Source organism: Phyllostomus hastatus, unplaced genomic scaffold (genome assembly GCF_019186645.2).
Source record: "Phyllostomus hastatus isolate PE091 unplaced genomic scaffold, TTU_PhHast_1.1 phas_contig_40, whole genome shotgun sequence".
In the NCBI taxonomy this organism is placed as follows: domain Eukaryota; kingdom Metazoa; phylum Chordata; class Mammalia; order Chiroptera; family Phyllostomidae; genus Phyllostomus; species Phyllostomus hastatus.
The window spans coordinates 89,455,045-89,468,033 of record NW_025333872.1 but is presented as its reverse complement, the minus strand read 5'-3'; the positions used below and the strand labels follow the sequence as shown (position 1 = coordinate 89,468,033).

Here is a 12,989-nt window from a genome sequence, read left to right as displayed (position 1 = left end):
AGGGTTCAAACTCAATATTCAGAAATCAAATGCATTTTTATATACCAACAATGAAAGATCAGAATCAGGAATCAAGAAAAAAATCCCATTTGCTATAGAAACAAGAAAAATAAAGTACCTAGGAATGAACCTTACCAAGGAGGTGAAAGACCTGTACTCAGAAAACTACATAACACTGAGAAAGAAATTAAGGAAGACACAAATAAATGGAACCATATACCGTTTCATGGATTGGAAGAATCAACATTATCAAAATGTTCATATTACCCAAAGCAATTTATAGATTCAATGCAATCCCTATTAAAATACCAATGACATATTTCACAGATATAGAACAAACATTTCAAAAATCTATATGAAACTGTAAACCATCCCAAATAGCCACAGCAATTTTGTGAAAGAAGAACACAGTAGGAGGCATCACAGTACCTAATCAAACTATATTACAAGGCCACTGTAATCAGAACAGTATGGTACTAGCTTAAGAACAGACGCATAGACCAATAGAACAGAATAGAGACCCCAGGGAGAAAAAAAGAATAGAGACCCCAGAAATAAACCCAAGTCTTTATGGTCAGTTAATATTCAGCAAGGGAGCAGAGGCATAAAATGGAGTAAAAATAGCTTCTTCAAGAAATGGCTTTGGGACATCTGGACAGCTACATGAAAAAAAAATGAAGCTTGACCACCAACTTACACCATACACAAAAATAAATTCAAGGTGGATAAAGGACAATTCATGGCACTATAAAAGTCCTAGAGGAGAACATAGGAAAATCTCAGATATTCCACCCAGCAATATTTTCACCAATACGTCCCCTAGAGCAAGAGAAATAAAGGAAATAATAAACAAATAGGATCTCATGAAAATAAAAAGCTTCTGCATGTCTAAAGAAAACAGCATTAAAATGAGGAGGGAACCAACCATATGGGAAAATATATTTGCAGATGATATCTTGGACAAGGGTTTGATCTCTAAAATATATAAAGAACTCACATGACTCCACTCCAGGAAGACAAACCCAATTAAAAAATGAGCAAAGGACTTGAATAGACACTTCTCCAAGAAGAACATACAGAGGGCCCAGAGACATATGAAAAGATGGTCAACATCACTGGCCATCAGAGAGATGCAAATTAAGACCACAATGAAATACCACTTCACACCAGTCGGAATGGCCATCATAAACAGATCAAACAACAAGTGTTGGGGAGGTTGTGGAGAAAAGGGAAGCTAGAGCAGTGCCAGTGGGAATGAAGACTGATGCAGCCACTGTGGAGAACAATATGGAATTTCCTCAGAAAAGTGAAAATGGAAATGCTTTTTTACCCAACAATACCACCATCGGGGTTATACCCTAAAGACCCTGAAAGACCAATTCCAAAGAACCTGTGCACCCCAGTGTTCATAGCAGCACAATTCACAATAGCCAAGCACTGGAAGCAGCGTAAGTGCCCATCAGTGAATGAGTGGATCAAAAAATGATGGTACATTTACACAATGGAACACTACACAGCAGAAAGAAAGAAGGAGCTCCTACCCTTCGAGACAGCGTGGATGGATCTGGAGAGCATTATGCTAAGTGAAACAAGCCAAGTGGTGAAAGAGAACTACCATATTATCTCACCTATAAGTGGAACCTAATCAACAAAACAAACAAGCAAGCAAAATACAACCAGAGACATTGAAATAAAGAATAATCTGACAGTAACCAGAGAGGAGGAGGAAGAGGGATAGTAGAGGATAATGGGGAGGGGGCCATCAAGGCACTTGTATGAAGGGCACATGGACAGAGCCAAAGGAGGGGTGGGTTTGAGGGTGGGAGGCGGGAATGGGCAGGGTAGGGGGACATGGTGGGGTGAAAATGGAGACAATTGTACTTGAACAATAAAGAAATTATATATACTTTTTATATATTAATATCAGTATATTGATAAATAAACATACTTATATATATTATAGAATATTTATATACTCAACAAGTATTTACTACTATAAAAGCTTCTTATTGAATATATATTACTATTTATATAATAATATTTAAGTGTTAACAGATGGCTACAGTAGTAATTCTCATAATTAACTTTGAAGTGGTCAGTAGCTTTGTTTCTGTATATTTTCTGTTATGCACAATTTGCAGTTAATTTAAAATTCAGCAAGATTAGTAGTTTGAGAATTATAAATAAAATGGTATTTAAAGTATTAGACTATATTAATAGTTCTTTACATTTTATCTTAAATTAATTTTGCAGAAAGTTTACTGCTTGAGCCTTGGTTATATTGAAACTAAGACTTGAATAATTACTAACTGCTGGTAATTACTGAATCAAAATGGGTCCAACTGAGCAATTTCAAATAGCACAATAAGAGTACCACAGGTTGTTGAATGTTTCATAAAGTAATTTTGTGTGGCTTTTTCGTGCTCATAACATTAAATACGTTCAGAAACCTTGGGAGAAAGGTGGACAGTGTGTTATGGAGTGCCTCATGGTATATGAAGAAATGATCGTGAGTTCCTGATTAAAAGTTTATAGGTACCTCTTAAACCTTGTGTCACCTCGTGACCTAGTGTTTCAGTGAGGTTTTTTTTTTTTTAAATCACAGATGCAGCAAATATTTTAGTGATGGGTGTGGAAAATTCTGCAAAAGAAGGTGATCCTGGAACAATGTTCTTCTTCAGGTAAGACAAGGGAAAAAACCCACTGGGAGGTGGCCCCTGGTCAGGTAATGTGGTCCCTAAAGGTGCAGGCACCCCTTCGCTCCCAGCAGTAACTGGGTTCAAAATGTGTGATTTAAATTTAGCCCTTGATTCTTATTATATTTGGGAGCGTTTGTCAGTTTAGGAATCTTCTGGTGAATCTTCTTGTAAAATAATTTTTAAAACCAGTAAAAACTCTTCCCCTGGCTTGTTTCAATTTATAAATCTGGATTTGCATTTGCCAAGTATAGGTAAAGCATCCTATTTCCTGTTCATCTTCTGTGCCTCTTCCTTATCAGACTCAGGACGCCTGCCCTGCCCTCCCCTCCCCTCCCCCTCCCCCCTCCCTCCCCTCCCCTCCCCTCCCCTCCCTCCCCGCCTGGAGCTCTTCAGCTCACACTTTTGCCCACTCTGCCTGTCCAGAGACTTCCACTGCAGCCCTGACTCACATATACTTCTTCTTTCATTTAAAGGTTGCTTTAGTGTCAGATACTCCAGAGTAGCTGAGGGGAAGGGTAGTAAGAAGAGAAATCACTTAGAACAATTTCATATTATCCTTACAACCCGTCAGAAAAGCCTGAGGAAACAAGGGGTCAGAGGAATTAAGGGAATTACCCACAATTGGGTGACTGATTAGTGGCAGACCAGAACCAAATGGAACATCCGTAAGGGTCCAAGCTTTGATAAAGTTTTTGTGGTCTCTGTCCTTGTGGTAGATGATGACTGGAAGCTGTCAGTTTGTGTTGATGTGTGTGTGTGTGTGTGTGTGTGTGTGTGTGCCCGCGCACGCGCATTGGGTGCCCTTTCTTTTGATGCTGCTTTAGAGAGTTTAACATGTAGTCCAAGTAAAATAGTGTCCCCTTTGCCTCAAGTGAGGAATTTGAATTCTGATGTCCTCTAGGTCAGTGACGTGCATTAGAAATATCATAGGAACCACAGATCTAGCCTCGTCTGTAACACATTTTCTGATAGCCACATTTTTTTATTAAAAAAAGGTGAATTTAATTTTGAACAAGACTAATAATATCATACATATAATGCCTGAAATAAATGTAATGGTATATTTTATTTAAGTCAACATACGTAAAATATTATTTCAACATGGAATCAGTCAATAATTAATGAAAGTTTCCATTTTTTTCCCTAAGAACATGACAGGGTAATTTTAATTTTTTTGATTACAGTTTACACTCGATATTATTTTGTATTTGTTCCATGTGCATGAAATGTTACGTTCTCCTTTTCAAGCTAAGTCTTTGAAACCCGGTGTGTGGCTTACGCTACAGCATCTCTCTGTTGGAACCAGGCATACGCCAAGTGCTTGGTGGCCCCCCAGGGCTCCTGCGCTCCCTGATGCAGAGCCCAGCTCCGGGCAGAGGGCGCGCGGTGCCCCAGGCCCCCCGTCTGCCTAGCAGTGACTCGGAATCGTAACCCTGCCCGTGGCTGAACACCTCTCAGGTCCACATCCTGAGACTGTATGCTGGCCTGTTGCAACGACTTACTGCCTGGTCTCCTGCCTGTCTTCTCACCCACCACCAGTCTGTCTGTCCGTGACAGGCGAGAAGATTTCTCAGTAGATCATTCTGATCACTGTACTCTCCAGCCTAAATGTCTATGGAATTTGACCCAGCACCTTATCAAAGCACAAAGTTCCTTGAGGGGTTGTCTTCTCCCTGCCTCTACCCCGAGTGCCCACTGCTTGCCCGCATCCACAGCCATTCAGACTGTTGGCTGTTTACTCCGAGACGCTGCCCTGTGCCTCCCACCTTCTGCCTGAGCCCACGGCGTGCACTCTGCCAGGCTGCCTCCGCTCGTTCTCTCCTTGGCTCCTCTGCTGGTCCTTTGAGAACTGTGTCCCTCCGATATACATCAAGTATGTGTGCTGCATAATTCTGTTAGAACGCTGATCACATGCTATTGTTATTGCTGGTCCTAGGTAGCAGTCATTTCTAGATGGGCAGGTCCTTGAGGGTGGGAACTAGACGAACTCATCCTCATATCCCATATGCTAATCATTGACCTTTACGTATACCAAGTGCCTTGCTTAAGAAATGTCTGAAGATGGATAATAGGGCGAGCGTATTTCTACCTTCCTTTCATTACCACGTTTCCTTCCTCCAGGGCAATAACCCAGAGCCATAACTTCCTTTTTTATTTACTACCTAAACAGCTCAGCATGTCAAACTTCAGAAATCAAAAACCATTTGCTTTAATTCCAGCCAAGATGGAGGCATAGGTCAACATATTGTGTCTCCACACACAATGAGAAGAAGGACAACAACAAATTTAAAAACAAAAAACAACCAGAACTGCCAGGAAATTGAACTGTATGTAAGTCTGACAACCAAGGAGTTAAAGAAGAAACACTCACCCAGACCAGTAGGAGGGGTGGAGAGGGGCCGCCCTGGCAGAGAGGACTCATGGCAAGGCTGCAGCTGGAAGACCAGGGAGGGCGAGGCAGTGGCTGGCGCAGCGGGCAATCCCACATTTGTGTGCAGATAAACCAGTAGGAACAACGTGGGAGCTAGACAGACTACGTAACCCAGGGTTCCAGCAGGGGGAAATAAATCCTCAGACCTCTGAATGAAAACACCTGTGGGGGTTAAGGTGGCGAGAGAAACTCCCAGCCTCACAGGAGGGTTTGTGGGACAGACCCACAGGGTCCTAGAATGGACACAAACCCACCCACCCAGGAATCAGCACCAGAAGGGCCCATTTTGCTTGTGGGTAGCGGTGGAGGGGCCTGGAAGCCGGCGGAGAGCTGACAGGCAGCACTGTTCCCTCTCGGACCCCTCCCCCACATACAGCTTCACAACGCAGTGACATGGGTTGCCCTGCCCTGGTGAACACCTAAGGCTCTGCGCCTTACTACATAACATGTACCTAGATAAAAAAAAAAATGGCCCAGATGAAAGAGCAGATCAAAGTTCCAGGAAAAAATACAACTAAGTAGTAAAGAGAGAGCCAACCTATCAGGTGCACAGTTCAAAGCACTGGTGATCAGGGTGCTCACAGAATTGGTTGAATTGGTCGCAAATTAGATGAAAAAATGAAGGCTACACTAAGTGAAATGAAGGAAAATGTACAGGGAACCAACAATGATAGGAAGGAAATCAGGACTCAAATCATCAATTTGGAACAAAAGGAAGAAAGAAACATTCAACCAGAAAAGAATGAAGAAATGAGAATTCAAAAAAATTAAGAGAGGCTAAGGAACCTCCAGGACAACTTTAAACATTTCAACATCCGAATCATAGGGGTTCCAGAAGGAGAAGAGGAAGAGCAAGAAATGGAAAACTTATGTGAAAAAATACGAAGGAGAACTTCCCCAATCTTGCCAAGGAAATAGACTTCCAGGAAATCCAGGAAGCTTAGAGAGTCCCAAAGAAGTTGGAGCCAAGGAAGCACACACCAAGGCACATCATCATTACATTACCCAAGATGAAAGATAAGGAGAGAATCTTAAAAGCAGCAAGAGAAAAGGAGACAGTTACCTACAAAGGAGTTCCCGTAAGACTACCAGCTGATTTCTCAAAAGAAACCTTACAGGCAAGAAGGGGCTGGAAAGAAGTATAGGAAATCATGAAAGGCAAGGACCTACATCCAAGATTACTCTATCCAGCAAAGCTATCATTTAGAATGGAAGGGCAGATAAAGTGCTTCCCAGGTAAGGTCAAGTTAAAGGAGTTCATCATCACCCAGCCCTTATTATATGAAATACTAAAGGGACTTATCTAAGAAAAAGAAGATGATCAAGAATATGAACAGTAAAACTACAGCAAACTCACAACTAGCAACAACCAAACCTAAAAATGAACTAACAACTAGAACAGGAACAGAATCACAGAAATGGAGACCACACAGAGGATTAACAGCAGGGGAGTGGGAGGAGGAGAGAGGGGGAAAAGGTACAGAGAATAAGTAGCAGAGATGGTAGGTACAAAACAGACAGGGGGAGGTTACGAATAGCGTGGGGAATGTAGAAGCCAAAGAACTTATGTGTACGACCCATGGACATGAACTGAGAGGGGGAATGCTGGTGGGAGGTGGGGTGCAGAGTGGAGGGGAAGAAAGGGGGAAAATGGGACCACTGTAGTAGCATAATCAATAAAATATTTTTAAAAACCACTTGGTTTACAGGCCTTACATTTCACCAAAGTGAGCACTGGGTGCAGAGGGCCTCCCGTGGCTTCATTGCGCAGTAGCTCTGCCGCAAGCACCGTGTGGACGGGCAGCCTCGCTCCTTGGGTGCCCGTGGCCACCTCAGGCTTTAATTTACCTCAGTCTCTTCATTCCAGACTGTTAAAATTGTGACCCTTCATTTTTCTCTGATAACCGAGTCTATAGGAGAGCTAAGACAAGTCTCAATTGAAGCAGGTATGAAATAGTCAAGATACATCAAGTTAAATGAGGGGGCACCCAAAAAGACCCAGGACTTAATTTGTAAAAAGTTTGGTATTCTTACTTGTTTGAACTTTAGTCACCTTCAGAGTACTCTCCATCTGATGCAATACACCTATCAACATTTTTCCACTGCTCAAACCAATTTTCCAACTTGCTGATTTTGATGCCTTTTAGTGTTCCTGCCCTTCCCCCCCACACACACACACACTTTTTCCACACCAGCAAAACATTGCTCTTTGAGGACTCTTTTCATCCAGGGGAACAAAATTAAGTTGCTTGTGGCGAGATCGGGGAATAGGGAGGGTGGGCCATCAGGGTCATGCCGTTTCTTGGTCAAAAACTGCTAAACACTGAGGGCTGTGTGGGCTGGTGCACTTGTGAATCACTCGTCATGAAATGGGCAAATACATTGAAAGCCTCTACAAAAAAAAATCACTGAAGCCAAACGCACCCTCTCACAACAATGCCAGCTAGTGTACTTATGCAAATGGGACCCTAAAACAATCACATACCTGGGGGAAGCCTGGAGTCCAAGGGCCCATCCTCCAGAAGATAATTCCAGTTTTGGGGGGGTGTCTGCCCTCATATAATATTACAATAATAGTTATTCTGAAAACTAGGACAAAATTTTTGAAGGGTAAGTGTTTATTAAGAGTTCAAAGAGTAGTTATGTTTTGGCAAATCTGTCTAGGAACCATAAAGTCAAATCAGTAATAAATCATATGTTTTTTAATGCATTCTGGATACATTCAACAAGTTACCTCTAAGCATGGCTTTATAGATACAGTGCTAAAGAATGTATTCTACTTTTAACTTCACTGATTCTTTTATTCTTTTAAATCAGGGAAGGAGCTGCTGTGTTCTGGAATGTGAAAGACAAGACTGTAAGTATAAATTGTAAAAGTATAAAAATACAGTTTTCCGAAATAAATTGTTAATTAGCCCCTGACAGTCTGAGCCATTGGAACATAAATTAACAGATAATCCGCATTTTATTTTCTCTGTATTATGTGATATTTATCCTAGCAATTTTATCTTCCAAAATATATATTTTGGCTTATACATTCCTACTTTCTCCACTCTCTGAGCATACACTAATTTTTGGAGAATCAGAACAATTGTAGCTATACTGGAGACAGAGGGAAAATACTTTGTACATGATAATCTACATGATAATTACAAAATTAATAATATACACAGCATTCACGGGAAACTAGCTGGTCTGAGTCTGATTCTAAATCAGTTTTCTAGAACTTTTTATCACTCACAGGAAATAATTTCCTCATTATCCTGATTGGGACACTGAAGAGTCAGGATTCTGAAGAAAATTTTTTAATACAACCTTTTTTAGAGGCAGTTTGATACTGCACATTAAAGCTTTACTATATGTAACTCAGCAATTTCACGTCTAGAAAATTACCCAGAGGAGATAATTGCAGTTATGCATGATGGATGATGTATAGGGAGATCCATCTACAAGTTGTTTACAGTAGCAAAACTGAGATATAACCAAAATACATGATAGTAGGGAGTTCATTAAATACTACAAATTTAGCTAATTTGACTACAACTGCAGTAAATGCAGAATATTATGATAGCTCTTAAAAATCTTGTGGAAAAATATCCCTAGGGAATGGTGGAGACTGTTTACAATACAGTTACAGTAAAAGAGCAGGTTACAAATATTCCCATATAATAGCAGAGCTAGTTAAAAAACATACCTTACACAATCCCCATTTTACTAAGAGCAAACACACACACACACACACACAGAGAAAGGTGGCTGGAGGGGTTCCTGAAGCAAAGGGAAATATAAATGACCGAGAAGTGTAGGAAAAGACAGTACGAATTGGCTACTTGAAAGTGATGTAAAAGGCAGACAGTACGCCATGTTTTTAAAGTACGCTCTCATAAATGTTTGGATTCTAAAACTGGAAAAACTGTGTGGAGGAGCAGTTGAGCAGTATTTACCAAAATTGTAGTGTGCATGTCTTTTCATCTAGCATTTCCTAAAGAAATATACCCACAAGCCCCGGAAGCTACACGCGTAAGGATGCGCACTGCGACCTTGTCCAAGTGGAGAGTAGGACCCATCCCCCGCGGGTGGACACTTAGGATGGTTAAGGACATTGCAGTTTCTGCATCAAAGAGCCAGCCTGGAAAATGTGCATATGGTCTCTGACCACACCCCCCGGAACGCACCGATCTCGTCTGAAAATGCGCATATGCACACTGTGATCCCACTTCTATAAAAAGCCAAGTAAATGTGCATATGCGCACACACGGGAAAATGTCTGGAAGGCTGTGCACCAGATTTAATGGCGTGGGCGTTAGGACTTTAGGAGAGCAGAGAGAGACTGTCACTTTCCGCACTCACCTCTGTGTTGTTCAACTTAAAGAATACAAACCCTAAATTTACTGGTGGTTTTCTGTGGGCTGTGGGATAATGATAATTTTTATTTTCTTTCTGCTCATTTGTGGTTTCCAAATGCAAAGACAAATGAATATATCTTCATGATGAGTTTAATATCACAATGAATTTGCCTTTTCTATAAAAACTAAACAACAGAAGAAATGTCATCAAATGTAATGAAAATATTATAAGCATTAACACTATATAATTTCTGGTTAATTTTCCTTTTGTTCTAGATGAGGCATGTGTTGCAGATTCTAGAAAAACATGAAAACCAGCCCTATGAAATTGCATTGGTGCACTGGGAAAACGAAGAGCTGAACTACATAAAAACAGAGTAAGCAGTTTACCCAGTTCACAAAAAAGCACTTGAAACAATGAGGGAAAAGTAGTAGAGGAGATAATTTATGAATTTGGAGACAAATTTTAAGGAAAAAGTTATTGTTACAAATGTGAAGCCTAAAAATACGCGGGTGGGCAAAGGGAGGTTTACAGTTGTTCATCTGGAAAGTAATGCAGTAATCAGTGAGTAGTAATACAAGAATGAACCCTTGTGTTTCACGCAGTCACTACTGTGAACCTGCTTTGCTCTCCCCTATATATTAACAATTAGTGGGTAGATGTTACTTTTTTACTTTCTCAGGCTACCCATAAATTAAAACAAGTCGGTAGTATAACCCCACAATGGTAACTTTCATAGGCAGCCTAAATCAGTAAAGTAGTATGCCTTCATGAAAATTGAACCCCTCCAATTATTCTGGTAGTTTTCTCTTCAAGTAAACCCATTTTCCCTGTTGCCATACTTTCGGTATAATGGGAAATGTACCGGGGGCAGGGGGTGATTGATCGAAGAGAACCACCTGAGGAAACGGGGTCCTGACATACATTCCCAGGTGAGGTGCAGGGGTGGGCCACACCCTAGCAGCTGCCTGTCTCAGCAAGGGGGAGGAAACGGAGAGAGAGCTGTTAGGACAGAAAGAGAAGGCAGCAGGGACCAGGTCAAGAGGTCTTTTTCCTCCTGGAGTTGCTTGTCTAGTGGAATAGGGGGGAGAGGATTCGTGTTAGGAACGGAAGTGATGAGAGCAGAGCTTTAGGACCATCAGGAAGAGGCCGGATGGGAGAAGAGCTAAGGAATAGTGGCCAGTGGAGCTCAGCTGCGTGCCCTGGGCCGGGCACTGTCCCCGGTGCTTGTCACGCATCATGTCACTGACTCCTGACGGAAACCCTGATGCTGCAGTTAGCACCTCTGCCCCCAGTGGCTGCCGCCCCACTCGCCTCTGGGGCCTGGGCTGAGCTCCTTTCGTGAAGGGTCTTGTCAGCCCTGCTGTCTTTCTCGTCCTTGTGTGTTTGTTTCCCTCCACCTGACGTCTTCAGAGCAGATTCTGTCTGTCCAGCCCTCTTTGCCCATCTCTCTCTGTCCGACATCTTTTGGGAAGATTCACCCTGTAATTCTCTGATGTTTAAATTCTAAATTCCCTCCACTTCCCCACCTCCCCACTCCCTTCCAGAGTTCGCTACACGTACACCTTAGTTTCTCAGCTTCCCGTCTACCTCCCCAGCCACACCACGTCAGTGTGATTTTAGATGGCACGGTGCGTATACTTTCAGTCAACATTCTTTGGATTAACAATCTGTTGTGATTATTTTCCCTTTCCAGTAAATATCCTTGCAGAATATGCTTTATAATTTTTGTTGTGTGGGATACTATGATTGAACCATTCTCCTATGGAACATTTAGTTTCTTTCCTACTTTTTTACTGTTAAACACTGGACTGTAAAGTTTTTGTATACAATCTTTCTTTGCATCTTTTGTTTCCATAGAATAAATTTCAAGAAGTGGAATTACTTGGGTCAAAGAGTATAAGGACATTTATAAGTCCCTTGATACAGATTACCAAAATGACCTATAGAAAGATTGTAAGGCGACTTCTTCAAAAGAAAAAAAATTAAGTGTGTTTTAAGATTTAGAACATTCTTTTCATTTCCCTTTCCACAGGGGGCAGTCTAAACTTCACCACGGGGAAATCAGGTTGAATTCAGAGCTAGATTTAGATGACGCCATTCTAGAGAAATTTGCTTTCTCGAATGCTCTTTGCCTTTCAGGTGAGTTAACACTACTTATTAAACAAGGGATTACAGAGTTTTCATTTCATCAAGGGAAGCTTAAGTGTTCAGTAAAGATTTAGGCATGTTTTCACAGAATATTCAGCAAAGCCTTAGCATTCCTTTCACTTTTTTCCCCCTCCAAGAGAAGAATGATACAGAGTATAAACACAGGTATCTGTTCTAAAGCTACTCATAATTGTATTGATAAAGCTTACCCTCTCCAAAAATATTTTTAGATTGTTATTATTACTGTGTTTATTTTCCTCTCCTCCTGTCTACATGACGATCGCTACCAGGTGGTCTCCAATGCAGGCAGAGAACACCCCGCCCAGTGACATTGGCACAGGCCTCGGTGTAGAAAAACACACTCCAGTTTTTCACAGAAGTGCAAGAGAGTCCTCATGGCTCTGGGGGATTTTTGAAAGATCCACGCACCTGAATAAATCTGGAGAAGTTCCCTAAGATTTTCATTTTCACCAGTCTGTGCTAGGCTGCTGCTGGAACCCAGCCCTACCAGCCTGGGGGCCTGGACACCTCTGAGCTATGCTCGGAGCCCCTGTGAGAGGGAGGGAAGGCGGAAAGTCCGACGCTGCCTCGTCCACAGAGCCCCGCTTCACCCCAGGGTGTGCCCCACACTCTCTGGTCCCCGAGCCACAGCATTAGAAAGTCAGGAACTCCACCTAATGGAGCTCTGGTCTGCCAGCAGGGCTTGGAAATCTACTTCGTTTCTTCCATCATTTTCCACTGTAGTGCTGTCCTTTAAGATAACTAACTATTCTTGAACTTTAGTTTCAAATTTTTAGCACATTTGCATCTTAAAATATTGTGGAAGTGGCAGGGAAAGTACTGTGCAATTCTACATTTTGGAAAACTGTGAATGTGACGATATAGAAATGATCCATTGTGAAATTTTTCCCCAGTGAAACTGGCTATTTGGGAGGCATCACTGGATAAGTTTGTGGAGTCCATTCAGTCAATTCCAGAGGTAATTATACCAGTCTTTTGTTCGTTTTCAAGGATTGATTTCAGTTTGGGGAAAAAAACAAATTTCCCACTCTAATAATATATTTTGGAGTACAATGAAAAAATAATAAACACTAAGGAAGCTATACTTCATTTAAGAAAAAGAACAGCCAATTACATATAAAATGATCAATAAAGAAACTTTATATTTGTTTTTACTTTTCAAGCATAAAATTCAAATTACTTTCTTCTGGTGGCGCAGTATTTTTATGCAGCGGAATTAAAAAATATCAAAGTGTTTCCTCTCTAAGGAAGGAGATTGATCACTTTTCTTGATTAAAAAAAGGTCATTTGCTAAATTATGAGGAAAATAGTGGCATAAAAAATACATATAAAGTTATGTA

At 41.3% G+C, this 12,989-nt stretch overlaps 1 protein-coding gene across 3 annotated transcripts in view; it reads left to right on the top strand.

Moving 5' to 3' along the window:
- RMND1 (required for meiotic nuclear division 1 homolog) overlaps positions 1–12,989 on the top strand; it is a 52,836-nt gene that overhangs the window by 16,769 nt on the left and 23,078 nt on the right. For all 3 annotated transcript variants that reach the window (XR_006786157.1, XM_045843439.1, XM_045843438.1), the window contains exons 4-8: positions 2,606–2,681; positions 7,948–7,987; positions 9,753–9,853; positions 11,513–11,619; positions 12,543–12,607. Coding sequence is in view for 2 of the 3 variants with exons in the window: in XM_045843439.1 (XP_045699395.1) it covers positions 2,606–2,681; positions 7,948–7,987; positions 9,753–9,853; positions 11,513–11,619; positions 12,543–12,607 (389 nt within the window). In the remaining variant the exon portion in view is untranslated. The remainder of the gene's footprint in view (positions 1–2,605; positions 2,682–7,947; positions 7,988–9,752; positions 9,854–11,512; positions 11,620–12,542; positions 12,608–12,989) is intronic.